Source organism: Emydura macquarii, unplaced genomic scaffold, assembly GCF_026122565.2.
Source record: "Emydura macquarii macquarii isolate MOO-44397 ecotype Brisbane River unplaced genomic scaffold, CSIRO-AGI_Emac_v2 contig_2473, whole genome shotgun sequence".
NCBI lineage: Eukaryota > Metazoa > Chordata > Testudines > Chelidae > Emydura > Emydura macquarii.
In genome coordinates this window covers 21,090,783-21,108,035 of record NW_027132610.1, presented here as the reverse complement: position 1 = coordinate 21,108,035, position 17,253 = coordinate 21,090,783, and the positions used below count along the sequence as shown (strand labels likewise).

At 42.7% G+C, this 17,253-nt stretch overlaps 2 protein-coding genes across 5 annotated transcripts in view; one reads left to right on the top strand and one right to left on the bottom strand.

The window, feature by feature from the left end:
• The window catches only part of LRCH1 (leucine rich repeats and calponin homology domain containing 1), a 157,783-nt gene extending 155,400 nt beyond the window's left edge, over window positions 1-2,383 (top strand). For all 3 annotated transcript variants that reach the window (XM_067563125.1, XM_067563126.1, XM_067563124.1), the window contains one exon: window positions 73-2,383. In XM_067563125.1, coding sequence (XP_067419226.1) covers window positions 73-183 — 111 coding nt within the window. In that variant the 3' untranslated portion in view covers window positions 184-2,383. The remainder of the gene's footprint in view (window positions 1-72) is intronic.
• A 5,491-nt stretch (window positions 2,384-7,874) lies between these two features.
• ESD (esterase D) overlaps window positions 7,875-17,253 on the bottom strand; it is a 35,034-nt gene continuing 25,655 nt past the window's right edge. For both annotated transcript variants that reach the window (XM_067563123.1, XM_067563122.1), the window contains exons 7-9: window positions 17,094-17,192; window positions 9,467-9,634; window positions 7,875-8,403 (exon numbers count right to left, since the gene is read on the bottom strand). In XM_067563123.1, coding sequence (XP_067419224.1) covers window positions 8,323-8,403; window positions 9,467-9,634; window positions 17,094-17,192 — 348 coding nt within the window. In that variant the 3' untranslated portion in view covers window positions 7,875-8,322. The remainder of the gene's footprint in view (window positions 8,404-9,466; window positions 9,635-17,093; window positions 17,193-17,253) is intronic.

Sequence of the window (17,253 nt, the reverse complement as noted above, 5' to 3'; positions counted from 1 at the left end):
GTATTTGCGTAAAGCAAGATTTTACAATAAGAGTTAGGTGGCCTAATCTTTACTTTTGTTTTTTTCTTCTAGGAGAAGCTCTGCCTACCACATCATATCCTGGAAGAAAAGGGTTTGGTAAAAGTGAGCATAACAGTGCAAGCATTACTAGATGTAGCCACGAAGCAAGCTTTATTCACATGAAACTACCATTTCTGCTGTAATCAGCTCCAGTGTGCCATAAAAGTATCAAAATACTGCTCATCTTTTCAAATTGCATTGAAAAATATCCTTCTGCTTCAAAAGGGTATTTCTACATTTCTGAACTGATATCCATCTTTCAGACTGTGTCGAACTGCAAACTAGGAACTAATCATTTTATAAAGCAAATTGGCATTTCACTGCTTTTTATAGCACAGTTTGTGCAGTACCTATTGAAACAGACACCTCTCTGCCACTTAGATAAGTGTGGAGTACAGCTGGCTTGCAGCAAGATATGTTCATCTTATTAAAGCAAGAGCATCTTAATTTTTTTTTTTTTTTAATAAGTTTACAATGTTTTGGTTTTCTGCAGTTGCTTCAGCTAGGCCTTTTAAAAATATTCAGACAAAATATTTATATAAATATTATTTATTAGTGAGTTGTTATTCATCCTTTGGATGCAAAATGTAAATTAGGAAACTGTATTTTATTACTGCTTTTTTGTGGTTAAACACTTTATTTTAATATAAATATTTAGTTATTTTTTATTCTACTTGGTGTGCAGTAATTCTAGATCTCCGTAATCATGTTTTCTAATATGTATGATGAACAGTAAACCAAAATAGGTGCTTTAATGAAAAGAACTGTTCACTGGGATGGCATTCTTTACTTTTGGGTTTGTGGAACATTGGTGTAGTTTATCTGCATTCCAGTTAATTTCCAACATTCCGACAGCACTTCCCCCCATTAGATGAAATTGGTTGAACTAAAGAGAAGCACACCTGTTTTATTTGTATATAGCTGTTGTTAAAAAGAAAAAGAAAAAGGAAAGATTAAACTTGAAAACATAAATGTGAACAAATATTTTTGATTGATACTTATTTTACTATGCACAAGACATTAAACTTTTATTACAACAAAATAAATGATGTGCTTTAGCATCACGTCTTGAAATATAATATTGCACTGTAAGTTGGGTAATTTTAAAAGGATACAGCACTACGGAACAAATAAGAAAATAGCACAAGAAAAGTGACTATAGGAAGTTTTCTAGATTGTCAAAATGTTTTTTTAAAAGTGGTTCCTTCAAGAAAATACAATTTCATTACAGTTATTTTAGGCAACTGTAAGGGCCTGATCCTTCAAAATATGTACTGCAGGGTGCAGTGCTTACTGCTGTGAGTGGTCTCAGTGTAGTTAAAGTACTTCCATGGTTTTAAGAGGGATTTCTCATCTTACTAACACACTGCCCGATAGTGAGTGTTTGCAGGATCAGACCCCTTATCCCAAGAAAAGTTTTAGCACAACGATTTTCACGTTTCAAATGTCCATTTTCTTTTGTATGGAAATCTAGGTATGTAAGTAATTTAGGCAAATAAGACAGGGAAGTTGCATGTGGTGAAAAGGATAGCTGTTGGGTATCCATGTTACATTTGAACAAGGAGAGTTTGAAATGTATTACAGCAAAGGTGAGACAATGTAGAGGGTAAATTACATAGTAAGAGGCAGTGGAGAGAAAAATATGAATCTATTTGAAAGAGTGATGTACAGTTGTCACAATATTGCATATTCTAAGCAGAGTTATATGTGTGTTCACACAGAAAGACACTGCATTTAAAAAACCACCAGTATTCCAATGAATGATCTTTTTAATCCTGAATATATACAGTGTTTGAATGCAGACTTTGTGTTTTTTACATCACATATTGCCAATATATGGTATACATCGACAACCACCTGGGGAAAAAATGTGAACTCAAGGACAATATAATGATACATGATACAGTATGCATGGAATATTCAGTTATTTCAACCAAAGCAAAAGCTTTTCTTCTAAAGAGGGAACATAGACTTAAATTGCGATTTTGATTGGCAGCTGGCATATGGTTTCCTATAAAATGTATTGTGCACTTTAACACTAAATTAAAATGTATTTTAATATTTTACAGAGCTGCACAAATACCTGTTTTGTCAAATAGCATGAACAATGTAAAGAAAATAGGTTTTCAACTCAGAGTATATCAAACTTTAAAGGCATTCAAAAATTGACTATGTAAATAGGAATATCAATTGCTACATCAAAGGGCAAAATGCAGGTTCCTGAGTATTTTTTTACTATGTATATATGCAATATTAAGCTTTGTAATTATTATTTTGACAAATCCTGGTTTTTTTTCCATAATTAAAATTTGTTTTTTTCCTGGTTGTGACTTTTAGTATTTGCTTTTAATTGGCTGTAAATAGCTCTAAATATTTTGTAATATAGCTTTTCTTATGCAGTCTTAACCTGTATGGCTAAAAAGGGAGTCTTCATGAATCTTTGTACACTTTATATGTGCAATAAAAATGCATGGCCACCTGATATATACACAGGGTTCACTGTGTATATAATGCAGATATCCTTACTGTAGCTGCAATTAAACCATTTTATTTGTACTCATTTACTGACTATCCCATGACTTAGAATTTGTACAATAAATCTGTAGTTTGAGGAAACCGGAAGCAAGAAAAAAGGAGCAAAGTGCCTCTTTTGGAAACCACTGGTTCAAGCCAGTCCTAGCTGAAGACTAAAGGGGGCCACCTTTGTGCTTGCAGAATCTGTTTCTCCAGGTGAGTTGCCAGAAACCCCTAACACACATGCAGATAAACAGTTGTAATGTTTGGGGTCTGGGTATGTTCTTATGGCACAGGTGTATTTCACTGAAAAAGCTTTCTTTAATGCATTCTGTGCTGAGAAAAGTGCAAAATCTATGTAGATGTTTCTTTGCTTAAATCAGTCTACACCTTAACTGGATTATTTTATTTTATTCCTTCTCCAGTTTCCAGTCTATTTGCCCACAGTTTGGGGCAATAGACCTGTGGCGTAATATAGCTGCTGTATGCATAGCAAGTGAAAACTGCTTGCAGAAAGGAAAAAGTACAGGAATCTACCTCTAATGTGGGATTAAAGGCAGAAATGTATTTTATCGTTATAGAGCAGCAACCAGCCACCAAAAAGAGAGAGTTTGGTAAGAAAACACGGGCCTCAGAATTGAAGTAACCACTATGGCTACATATATTTTATTATAGCGTGTATGTTGCTCTTTACAGCAGGATAAAAAGACAGGTCTCTTACCTGAAGACTTTACGATCCAAAGCCCCAACACTGCCATGACTAGTGCTCTTGATTTTGGTAGTAAACACTGTGTCCAAGTAGTAAGTGCAGTACTGGGCTTTAAATTGGACAGATGATAGTGACTATTGACACCATAGTCATAGTGGCTAGAGCAAGGAGGAGACGACGAAGGCAAGAGGAAGACAAGGCTCCATCTTTAGGGAGTTAGGAAAGCAGAACGTGTCCATTGTTCTACATACAGTGACAAAGATACCGAGTAACACATTACAACAGCAGCATTAATTAGAGAAATGAGCAACGTAGAGGCCTGTGGAAGTAAATTTCTACTGGATCAGACTTTCAAAGATGAAGTGAACCCTTTTGCTGAACTAGCTGTATGTTGACATGTAATCCAGTTCCTCGTTTCCTTAATTGCTGACTCAAGGATTCTGTATTTCTGCTACAGCAATTGATGGCATCCCAAACACTTTACTCAATGGTAGAGATTCTGCCCCCATCCTGTTTGTCATGTCAGTTATTGCAAGGTAAGCAAATCTTGGTAGGAAGACCCCCCAGTCTATGTGAAGAATGCAGTGTTTTAGTTACAATATGAGGTGTCCAATTCCCAAAAACCAGCCTTCCCCCTGACGTCAACTGGTAGCTGAAGGAGCAAAGCAAGTTCATGTGAAGACATTTTATTGCTGTAATTGAGCTGGGACCTGTTGTGTATCAATCCAGATTCTTTCAAAGTTAATTTTATAAAACCTCCTTCACTCTGCAGTGCTTCCTAAAACAATTCCTCACAGAAAAAGGGCCCCTTTAGCCCCTAGTCATCATGGACCAACTCTAATTCACTTGCACTGCCTCTGAAAGTCAGCTTTAAAGGAAAGCAGCAGTGATGAGTTTGATACTAAATTGTCAGCAAAGCAAGCTGTTGCTCTAGTAAGTGATTCAGTGTTCTGAATAGAAAAGGCAACAAGTATTTGTGTATCCAAGATTGTATAGGGACTAGTGTTCAACTTGGAAACTGAAATTGTAATAATCTACTTTCCAACAGGAGATCTAAGACTCAGCAGGAGCGATATTTCCTGTATCACCCACAGTACCATGGGCGATTTTAAAAACAGACCTTACAAATCTAACAAGTACAAGCCTGCTTTTCTCACAGAGGCTAGTGGTGATCTGCATTTGCCACCACTAAACCTAACCCTTGTTAAATGACCCTGTTTAATATTTTAGGATAAATTAATATCTTTGGAACAAAAAAAAGGGGGAAATCTTAAATTTTACTTTAAAGGAGATGCCACAACTTTTCACACTGGCTTTTGATATCTTATAGTGCCCAAATGCCTGCCACTTGTTACTGGAGAATAATAAATGACAGTGTATTTATGTTGAGATACTACCAGGAATGATATATTTGTAGTTAAAATGGGTGCTGCTTAGTTACGTGCATAGAGAGGTTGTAACAGAAATCAACTCTGGCTGGCACATTCTGATTTGAAGACCTCTTGCTTTCACTGAAAAAAAAAACTTTGCTCCATGGCGTGGGTCTGGCACCACTGAAATGAACATGGTACACATTTCAAACTAGATAAATTAACAAAGTCCCATAGCAGCCTATTGTACAGATAGGGGAACTGCAACGAAGAGGCTATGTGATTTACCCCTGCAATACAAACAGCCAGGGGCAGGATTAGTTCTGAAGAGTCCTGGCTCCCATTCTGTTAGTCTGCAAGGGTACAGATAAAATAATCTCCCAACCTGTAAAATACTTCACAAACGCCATGCTCTGTGCACTAATCCCAGCACCAGATGCTGCTGTTTTAAAGAGCTATTTCAGAATGAATTAGGAAAGACTTTTACGTACTGTACTTTGCTACATATAGTATAATGGAATCCTTTATCACAACATACCCATGCTGAATGAAATCACTGGTAACAGTTATCACACCATCGCAGGTGTCGTTCAACTCATACAACATGGCACACAGCAGCAATGCAGGCTAGAGATCTTCTGTTACAACATTTGAGCTGGACAAATACCTCATTTGCTAAGGGCTCTAGTGTGCTGGGGATCAGACCTTTTGTCTTAATCCCCTCCTCCCCCCCACTTTGCAGCTTATCTAATATCCACTTGTAGTATTCACTCCAACTTTGTACTGTCATGCACCCACACAAGACTTGGTGTCAGGGTCCAAACCAGGTGACAGGAAAGGAACTATCTGGCACAGAGGCAATCCTGCCATTAAATAACTGTTTCAAAATCTTTGTGCTAAAAAATCAAAGTGCTGGGTTTTCCAAAGCAGCAACTTTAAATTTTGGTTGCAGACTACAGGCCCTGAACAGTGACCTAATAGAGGACAACTTGTTTTTGATGTCCTCTGTCAGGCTAACAGCTCTACAATTAAGTTTTCAGCACTGAAAATAGGCTGCTTAGTGATGGTTGGTTGGTTGTTTTATGTACAGAATTAGAGCACTACGCTCACTGTTTTAGTGACAGGACAGCAAACACAGTCAATGTCTTGCCTACTGCTGGACTATTTACCACGTGTAACAAACTATCACTAAGCTCTCTAGGCAGTTTTTAAGCCAGCAGTCACACCTATAAAGGTATTACATGGCATCAGTCTCCCTACCACTGCAGTCAGTGACATCTGGAAGTAGAACTATGGTCAAGTGATGTGTTGATTACAGAACCCAGTATTTCCTCCACAAGCTTAACTACTACTTATTCTGTCCAGAGTGGGCAGTCGTGCTTTGAACTGGAGATTCTGGAGTACAGATGGTTGGACGAAAGTTGACTAGTTACAGGGTACTACTGACTTCCCAGCTTGTTACTAGCTACTCTATTGTATTAGAGCAGTAACTTAGCTTCCTGGGCCCTGGGCAACTGCCCTGCTTGTCACCCCCTAATGCCAGCTCTGCACTTGCAATTCCCCTAAATCAGTCCCACTATGCCCAGGGTGAGAAACACTGATCTAGACGAGCTGACGTAGGCCCTGGAAGACCTCTGTGTACCCCCTGGTTGAGAACTGCATTAGAAGACGTGTGAAATGACATTACTGACATATTACTTATTCATGTAAGCAACTGTGGTATGTGGTGTGGGGATGTTACCTCATCATGAAGAGGGAGAGGTGGTCCATAAGCTCTCTGCAATCCACAGTAGGGGTGAGAACCTGTGATAGCAAGTATTCCAAGGACTTGCTGTAGGTAAGAAATTCTCCCCCCACAGCCATCTTATAGCAGTAGAGCTATTACTCCAGCTTCAGGCTGAAATAGCCAGCACCGCTATTGGAGGAGGGAAAAGGACTAGCTGTTGGATCCACATAGTGCCCAGAAAGCTCTTGCAAAGCAAGACTGCATGGTCAACGGCCGGACTAGGTTGATTAAATCCTGCCCCACCACATAAACCTTTTTAACTCCACTAGTGGAGATAGGTATTGTGATATGGTGAAGGCAGAAGGCAATAGAAGAGTGCTGGATGGGAGATATGTGAGCCCCAGAATGCTCCGGGCTTTGTTCCCTGCTGACTAACTCAGAGCTCTGGGGGCAATTAGGAGCAGCTGAGGCTGATTAAGGATCAGCCAGGTGCTCCATAAAAGGGCTCCGCCCCAAACACACAGGGCACAAGTTGGAGGAAGCAGAGGTGTTGTGCTGGGTGGAGTGGCGTGGCGTGAAGCAGCAGCAGATTGGAGAAGTGAAGTGGGGGAGAGCAGAAGAACCACAAAGGAAGTACTGAGCCCAGGAAGGGGCGGCAAGGACATAGGGCTGGAGAGGCCGGAAAGACTGAGGGGGGAAAAGTAGCCCAGGGGAAGAGGCTGCAGCTCAAACAATACAGAGCCAGCAGTATACCCCTGTGGTTCATAGGGCCCCTGGGCTGGGACCCACAGGAGCAGGTGGGCCCGGGTCTCTACCCCTCTCCCCCAGGGAAGACGGGGTGACGGGCAACTTCCTGACCCACTACAAGCAGGAAGGTGCGAGACCCACTGAGGGAAGCCGGCCATCAGCCACAGTATGTTCTTATGTTGGGTTAACTCTCTCAAATCCTAGTGAAGACAAGACTGACTATATTTTTCCCCCCTCACAAAGTAGCAGGCAGAATTACAAAGCCTAGGGAATCATTTTAAATCTGGTCCAAGAGGGACAGATGGTATCACCTTTACTCATGTAGAAGAGCCCCCTTTCTCCTCAGAAGGTAAAGTACTACTTAAAGGTGACAGAAGCTGCCCCCCACTGCTGTGCTTGTTAGTTTCTTTACATTTATCCCTCAAAAACTTATCAATACCTCAGAAACGTCTTAGGCCACTGGCCTTTATTCCTCACTTCCTAGAAGAATCTGTAGCCTTTGTCACTCAGTAAGTTTCTGAGGAAAGAAAGTCATAAAAAGGATGAGCTGCTCCTTTTAATACCTGATTTCTGATGGCTGCTTTTAGGGTGTCTGTCACAGAAGCCCCTTCCCTTCAAACCTCAGGTTACAGGTTCAGTGTTAACAAGGGGAATGGTTAATATCACCGTAGCGTAAACGTGTCTGTATTTTCCATCACCAGCTGCAGACTGACCTGGAAATAAATTTCAATAAGCAGGAGAAACACACTACAGTTTAAGCCATTTAATTTGATATTGTTTTCAGCTATTCAAAATTGTCCAATTAATCTGTTTAGTGCTGAATTAGTGACAAATTGAAAGTTAGTGTGTAATTATTTGAAGCACTCCTCTCACCTACATGCCCTCTCCTGGTGCAGTCTAACAGTCCTGATACTGCTGACATATTCTACCTCAATATGTTGTTTAAAAACAAAAACACAAATGAATTTCTATTCTGAGCCTTTGCCTCAGGATGCTTTTCCCAATATAGCTAAACAATTTTCAAAGCAGAGGAGCACATTCAAAATATTTATTTTGAAATACACAAACAGAATTAAAGATTTTTTTAGCAGTACAATCAGTACGACTCCATTTTCAAAGGCACTAATTCAGCAAGTGATTTTTGTTTACAGTTGTGTCTGTATTGATGTATACTGGACAGAAGAGACTCCTGGGGTTCAAGCATTAAGGAATTTTGCATGATGTCTGATGTGATCATTAACAAACGTAGCAATGAAGAAGTAGCTGTGATCATAGCCCTAGGAAACGGGGAAAAAAAAAATCAATCAGCAATTCAAGGTACTTACTGATAAGGCATTGCTAATGACGGCTCATTCAATGTCTGTCTGCTTATTTTAAGAAGGCTATTTCAGATTTATGCAAGGCCTATCCTAACCCTAGGAGGCTACATAAACTGGCCGTGTACTAGGCTGTCCTATCTGGGTGAAGATGGGCACACTCCATAAAGAAAGGGAGGGGAAATAGTAAATACACCTGCTGTGCAGGCAGGAGCAATCTTGGGAAGACATGTCAGGTAGGATGGAGTCACTTCAAAAACCCCGAAGAATTTCAGACTAGTGCTACTCTGTGCCATAATGCTACAGGAAAGGGAGGGCTCTTTCTTTGCTTCCCATCTGACCCTATCAGCCAAAATTCAACATACCATATCAGACAGCTCTGCACCTTGCTGATTTACATTTTTATATATATATATATATATATATATATAAAACACACCACTAAAATTGCTTAAATGGATACAGATGAGAAATCAGACAAGGGCACACTTTCTTCATGATGCTTTTGCGAAGGGTTACTGCAAAAACAAATGCACTTGGTTCAGGATAAGTACCCTGATCTATTTGCCTTCCTCATCAGCATTTTGCCAGTAGAGTGGATTGCACTCTGAACACCATATACTGTTTAAGCTAAAAATCAGCTACTCCTGTAGTAGTCAAAAGTAATTAAGGCAGCGTGGCCTGGTGCAGTGGTTCTTAACCAGGGGTATGTGTACCCCTGGGGTTAAGCAAAGGTCTTCCGGGGGTATGTCATTTCATCTAGTGGCTAGGCTACTGCACCGAGTCAAGAGAGCTGCTCTCTGTTCTCACCACTGCCAATGGACCTGCTGCATGACCGTGGACAAAAATCATTTGATCTCTCTGTGCCCCTTCCCAGCCTTTGCCTGTCTTGTCTATTTCAGGCCTGGGATTGTCTCTTACTTCTGGCTAACTGCTCCACCTATTAGGCACACAGTCAACCCAGTCATTACGGGATGGATACATCAGACAAGACAACAACAAAAAGCTAATTTTTGGTACTTGCCTGTTGCAGTCTAAATACTACAGGAATTTTCCGCTCTGTGCAGGCAGCTATAAAGTTGTCAGGCAGTAACTGCCCAGCTGAAAGGAACTGGTCATCTTTCCCTTGATCAATTAAGATATCGAGATGGGAATCTGGATAAGATTTCACAAGATGGGTAGCATCATATGCCTGTAGCAATAAAATGAAACTAATTAAAAGTGTAACGATTTTCAAGAATGTAGTTCTTAGCCTAGTATCTATACTTGCAAATTAGGTTGGAATTATGGTTTAGAATAGTCTAGGGACATGTAAGGCAAGAAACTGGGGTCCAATTCAATGTTTATGCTAAAACTAAATGTTAAAAGGCTATCCAAACTATGGAGTAAGCTGAATGTGAAGAAGTTATTCACCTTGTGCAGTAACAATGATGCGTCAAGATGTGTGCCCTGAAGGATGCTCCATTGTAGATGTGTGTGTCCTGCATAACTGATCAGAGAACTTTAGTAGCAATCCATCCCACCCGCGCATGCGCTGCTCCTCCCCTGCCACGAGGCTAGCCCACATGTGTGGGCAATCCCTCATCAGTTCCTTCTCTACTGTACAGTCAACTACTAGAACTCTGAATTAAAGGGGAGGAGAGTGGATCGTGGAGCACACATAGGAACACACATCTCGAAGAACCATCATTATTTCCACTAGGTGAGTAACTTCTTTTTTGAGTAGTGTCCCTATAGGTGCTCCACTGTAGGTGACTCCCGAGCAATGCCCAGCACTGAAGGCTGGGACTTCGGAGTCAAGTCTAATATTGATGATAGTATTGTGACACTGAATCTGCAGCCAAATCCCCCAGGATGGCATAGTGTTCTGCGAAGGTGTGTGCAGATACCCAGGTAGCTGCTCTGCATATGTCTGATATAGGGATATCCTTGGAGGAGACGACGGATGAGGAGACAGACCTCGTAAATACGTGCATATTGAAGACAGGGGTGTTATATTACGTAATTGGTAACAGTATAATACAGCCCAAAACCCACTTGGAGAGTCTCTGAGCTGAAATCGCTGTACCTTTTGACCTATCTGCAATGGAGAGGAAGAATCTTGGAGACTGACTGAAGGCTCTTGTCCTGACCAGATAGAAGGCCAAGGCTCTCGTCATGTAGAACGTATGGAGGATGGCTTCCCTATTATCTTGATGGGGTCTGGGATGAAAGGCTAGAAGCTGAATAAGCTGATTTATGTTAAATGCAGAAATCACCTGAAGAGTGAACTTCGGATGTGGTCTAAGCGTGACCTTGTCAGGGAAGAACGCCATGAAAGTGGTTCTGATGGCACAACCCCCTATTTTCCCAATCCTTCTTGCAGTGGTGATGGCGATAAGGAATGCCACCTTCATGGAAAGATGAGTTAATGAACAAGTGGCCATAGGTTCCAATGGTGGCTTAGTCAGACCTTTTAACATTAGGTTCAGATCCCACAGGGAGTGGGAGGCATGGGTTGTGGGAAGAGGTTTGCTAGGCCTTTGAGAAAGCTCTTCATAGTTGGATGTGAAAAGATTGAGTATCCTTCTATCTGCTCATGGGAGGTTGCAATTACTGCACAAGTAATTATTTGAGATTCACACTGCCAGGGTGGATGTATTAGGGATGACACCTTTGGGCTGGCCCCAGATCTGAAATAGCTTCCATTTCTGTAGATAGGTGCGGCGAGTAGCTCCTTTTGTACTGTACAAGAAATCCTTATGCACCAGAATCGTTAAGGAGATAGGCTTTGAGCCATACAATCCGTAGGTTGGGATGGAGAGTGCATCTCTCATTTTGCGAAAGAAGGTAGGAGTGATTGGAAGAGTCATTGGTGGATATATTGCCAACCGTGACAAGTAAAGGTACCACTTCTGTCTAGGCCAGAAAGAAGCAATCAGTATGACATTTTCTCTTTTTTCACTTTCAACAGGATTTTCAGTATCAGAGGGAATAGGGGAAAAGGTGTAAAAAAGACCCTTCTCCCTTGGAAGGAGGACAGCATCTCACATGGAGTGTCATCTAATCCCTACTCTGGAGCAGTACTGTGTACATTTCTTGTTCTAGTAAGTAGCAAATAGGTTTATTTCTATGTCCCTCATTGCCAGAATATGTGGTGGAATACCACTGAATCAATCTTCCATTCGTGGTCTTGTGGGAATTTGTGACAGACTGTCTGCAGTAGTGTTGTGTATTCCCAGCAAGTAAGCGGTTTATATTAGGATATTGTGGGAGATGCAACAGTTCTATAGTTTTAGTGCTTCTGCGCACAGGGAGTGAGACCTGGCACCTCCCTGACAGTTTATGTAATACATACAAGTCATGACTCTTGTGTGAATGTCTTTGATAGCAGAATGAAGTGAGCACATGTGTTTCTGGCTGCTCTGAATTCGAGCAAGTTGATGTGGAGGCATGTCTCTGTTGGAGACCATTTGCCCTACATTGTGTGACCCCTGAGGTGTGCCTCCCTGTCCTATGAGGGATGCACTGGTGGTCAGGAATAGAGATGGGGAAGACTTGACAAACTGGATTTGAAACCCCTTCAGATGTTTACTGGGTTCTCCCACCAGTCCAAGTGCTTGACCCTGGTCAACATCGACAGTAGTTTGCTCATGTTCTCTGTTCAGTCTGAGAGTTGAACCATGCTTGGAGGCATCTCATGCATAGTCTGGCATGAGCGATAACCAATGTGCCCACAGCCATGTGCCCCAGGAGCTGGAGGCAATGTCTGGCCAAATTTGGAAGTTGGATTGTACTGTCTCTATCAAGAAGGAAAGACAGAAGTCTGTGATGTGGGATGAGTGCCTTTGGCTGAATGGAGTCGAGGTTGGCTCCTATGAATTCTAGCTTCTATACCAGTGTTAAAGTCAACTTTTCTTCGTTGATCTGTAGGCCCAGATTCTGGAACAGTTCCAGTGTGGTCTGAGTAACTCGTTGGGCCTCTGTGAAGGACTGTGCCCTGAGAAGGCAGTCATCCAGGTAAGGATAAATCACGCCTTGATAACATAAAGTGGGTTGCCACTACCGACAGGATCTTGGAGAATACTGTGGGTGCCGGTGAGAGGCCAAAAGAGAATACTCTGTATTGGTAGTGGTCTTGGCCTAGTGTGAACCTGAGGCCAATGTCTGTGGCTCGGTATGAACGAGATGTGAAGATATGCATCTTGAAGGCCAAGAGTCGAGAACCAGTCTCCTTTTCCTAACACTGGAATGATCATTGATAATGTGACCATCGTGAACTTCTGAGACTTGACAAAGTTGCTGAGCATTCTGAGGTCCAGTATCGGCCTCCAACTGCCTTTTTTCTTTGGAATCAGGAAGTAATGAGAGTAGAAGCCTCTGCCCTTTACATGTGTGGGCACTGGCTCTATGGCTTCTACACTAAGCAGGTGGTTTATCTTCCGACATAACAAGCTCTCATGAGAAGGGTCCCTGAAAAGGAATGGGAAAGGGTTTTGGGAGGGGGGAGGGAGGAGAAATGGATGGAATATCCATGTCAGATGCTCTCCAGCACCCATCTGTCAGACGTTATTGGTTCTCAGGTGCTGCGAAATGGGGCGAGAGAGTTTCCAAAGGGATGGGTGGGTTTTTTCAGACTGAAGTGAGGAGAGTGTTCTACGAGTACCTTGACCAACCCATCAAAACTGCCTCTTCGAGGTAGAGGGCTGAGAGGAAGTTTGCTGAGATCCTGACGTCTTACCTGGGAATCCTGGGTTTCTTCCTTGGAGATTAGGTGATCTCTGTGCCTACTGAATTGAGTACTGGGTTGAGTATTGTGAGCAAGGTTTGAATGGTGGCTGAGAGCTGTACTTTCTTTTATATCCAAGTGTATAGCTCCCGAGGGATTAAAGTGTGGCCCTTGAATCTTTTAACATGTGGAGAGAGGTATCAGTCTTTTCAGCCAATAATTTTGTCCCCTCGAAGGAGAGGTCTCTCCACCATCATTTGAACCTCCTTGGGGAAACCACAGAGATGAAGCCACAAGGCCTGTCTCATCACAAAGTCAGTGGAAATAGAATATGCTGCTGTGTCAGCTGTATCAAGTGCAGATTGGAGAGAAGTTTCCACTTCCAACTGGCCCTCGTTAACCAAGGCTTTAAATTGGTCCTTGTGAGAATTGGGGAGCTAGTCAATAAAAGAACTAAGTTTCACATAGTTCTGATAGTCAGACTTGGCCCACAAGGCTTGGTAGTTTAATACTCTGTATTTGAAGGGTAGCCGAGGAGTAGGTCTTCCTGTCAAATAGGTCCACATGCTTCCAGTCCTCCAGTCACAGTCATAAGGGGTGGACTTAAAGTGGTGTTGGTGGCCTTTAGAATTAACTACATCCACAATGATATAAATTGGGAGGCGGATATGAGAACAGGAATTCCGTATCCTTTTCTGGTACACAATATTTCTTTTCCGCCCCCTTACAAGTTGGTGGGACAAATGCGGGATCTGCCATATCACCTTGGTAGGGTCCAGTAGAACCTCTTTAATAGGGAGGGCCACTCCTGAGAAGATGGAGGAATGTAGAACGTCCACCAGCTCATAGTGCAAATAAGACACCTCTTGTAAAGGTATTTGAAGTGTCTCTGCCACCCTCCGTGCCAAGTCCTGAAACAGTTTAAAGTCATCTGCCATAGATGGCGGAGGGGGACATCACTGTCTCGTCTGGTGACAATGAGAAGTGGGCTGGAAGAGTGACTTCCCCCTCAACTTCGACCTCCAGTTCCACCCTTGCCTGCTTGGGAAGTTCAAAAGCCCTCGAGGCAGCGACTAAAGGAGGGTACTTCCTTGGCTGTTGGTCAGCCACACTAGAGGTGACAGAGACCTGTTGCCTTTGGGCCTGACATAGGTCCCAGTATGGCCATTGTGGTGGGAAAGGGCCTGGTGGTAGATACCACATTGCCCAAATCAGGGAGGCTGTGGGTCACAGGAGTGGTATGCCTGATGTCCATAGTGGAGCTGACCTCCATATGGTGGGTGAGAAAAGTGTTGGAAAGCGAGGTCCTCTTGCTCTCTTTCTGATTCAGACGACGAAAAGGGTGGTAGCATAGCAGGAGATCATCTGTGAACCAAGGGCTCCAGGTGAACTTGGTACCGGGGCCCCGGTACTGAAAAGAGGAGAATCAGATGCATTGGACACTGAAAGATCCATCATACATCGATAATCTGTTAGTGCAGAGGGCGCTGGTACCGGCGGAGGCTGTTAGTGCCGAGAAGCTTGTACCGACAGTGTCAGAAATGCAGACCTGATAACAGGGTCCATCGGTGCCTGGTGTATCATCAGTGGTACCAATATTGATGACTGTATCAATGAAGCCTTTCCTGGGGCGGAGCTTTTATCTGTCTCACGCACCTGCAATACCGATGTTTCTTTGCCTGCACCCATCAGGACTTTTGGCATTCCAACTTGTCCTATTGGTTCAGTACCGCGCATGCCCTCAGTACCAGATTTAGACGACTTCGGTGCCATCAGTAGTGATAATACTGAACTAGCCGGGGACCATTTTTGGGTCAATCAGGGCTCGCTATGGGGACATACTGACCTTTACTTAAAGGCCTTACATAAGTGGCTCACAGGCATATCTCTGAGCTCACCTCCCTTTGAAGTCGAGGATTGCAGTGAGGGCTCCTGCCAGGATTCTGGAGGTTGAAGGGCTGACTCCATGAGTAGCAGTTTGAACCTCAGTTTTCTGTCCATCCTGTATCTGGGCTTCTGTTCCTGACACAAGCCACAGTTCTGTAGAACGTTCTTCTCTTCCAGACAGCGAACACACTACATGTCCGTCAGTCACAGGGATAGATTCCTTGTAACTGAGGCACTTTTTGAAGCTCGAAGATCCAGGCATACCCTTGTCCAGGGTGTTCTCCTCCATGGGGAGTCTTTTTTTTTTTTTTTTTTTAAAGGCAATGGCCAAAATAAAAGGTAAATGAAACAGGGAAAGAAAAAGAGGTTTCAAAAGAAGCTAAAATTAGAATTCTAAGGGAGTTAATGATCTTCAGACAGCTCTAGCTCAGTCTCTAGGTAGGGGCAGTTGAGAAGGAACTGAGGGATTGATTGCCCACACACATTGGCTAGCCTTGTGGCAGGCGGGGAGCAGTGCATCCATGGGTGGAACAGACTGCTACCAAAGTTCTCCCATCAGCAGTGCAGAGCCACAGCCACACCTACAGTGGAGCACCCACAGGGATTTTTCAGTTAAAAGTTAGGGCTTTGAGGCCAAAACCTTAAATCTCTCTCACTTTGACTGTACTCCTGTTCTATCGGTATCAATGCCCATAGTATTTAATCTTAAATAAAGAATTGGATGTTTTGCCAGCCTGCTCCTACAAAAGAGAGGGTTACTCACCTTGAGCAGTGACTAAGATTCTTCGAGATGTGTCCCCCCGTGGGTGCTCCACTTCAGGTATCGGCACGTCTTCGCATCATTGATCAGAGATTTGTGCATGCCAGTCAGCCGCTGGCATTGCATCCCTACAGGAGATACAGCGTTTGAAGCCAAGTGAGCCCAGCATGTCGCACCACCTCGGTAAGGGGAAAACTAACTAGCCTAAAGGGTAGGTAGGTTTTTGGGTTTTTTTTAAACAGGTAAAATAGGATAAACAAAGCTAAAACTGAAAGGAAAACTGACTAAATGTCTACAAAAAACTAACTATGAAGATACGTTAATGAGCTGTGAGGAACTGCTGGCGGCTCCCTCTTGGACCACGGACGGTTGAGAAGGAACTGAAGGAGGGTCGGGTTGCGCGTGCCAAAAAGAGACTAGTATGGTGCACACGTGACCCGGACAAGCACTGCTGGCAAAAATCTCCGATTGATGATGCAAGGACGCATTGACACCTGAAGTGGAGCACCCACAGCAACACTACTAGAAGAAGAACTCAGACTTACTTATCTCTGACCAACAAATGTTTCCTCTTTCACCTGCCACTATAAGAAACAATTCCTTTGTGCATAAAGAATACAGAAATCTACACTCTGGTATAACTATTCTGCAAGTAAACGTGTGATTGTAGCTCAGGTAGGCATACCGTGCTAGTTTTAATCTAGCTAGTACAGAAAACAGCAGTGTAGATGTGGTGACATGGGCTTCAGCATAGGTGAGCATGCACCCAGTGAACAAGCCCTCCAGGTAGACAGTCTGACTGCTAGCCCATGCTGAAGCTCAGGTCACTACATCTACACTGCTACCCAGGCCATCTCAATTAAAGTGAGCATGCCCATGCTATGATCACACCTTCACTTATAGTGTAGACATATCTTAAGGGGAGCCTTCAGAGCTTTTCATCACCCTAAAAAGAGGATCAGATTTTCATCTGTTCAGTGTTTCCAGGAAGTAGACGAAGAGCCAGAGTTTGCTCATACTTCTGCTTATCTCACAATTTAAGATCTTCAGAAGTGAAGAGAGAATTTATTGTCTCTATTTGGTAAGAAGAGCCTCCTTTTAAAGCATGTTTATTATAGAATAACAGTATGATGGTGATCAATATCCACACAAGTACTGTAAAACAGGGTTCAATGTTTGGTGATGGGATAACATGGTATTATTCAAACAGAAGTCATCACTTCATGTTTTGCTTCCCTACCTCAGTGTAGTCACAATCATTTTTACAGTTCAATCACTGGAATCTTCAACACGTACCTCCCATTTAGTTAGATCTGATCCCAGATATCCACCAAAGGCTTTTTTCCCCCATGGACACTGAACTGGGTTGCAGATAGGAGCAAATGCTGATACAGACTGTTTAGAAACACAGAAACATAAGAATTAAGAAAAGTCATTTTGATAAGCAACATGTGAG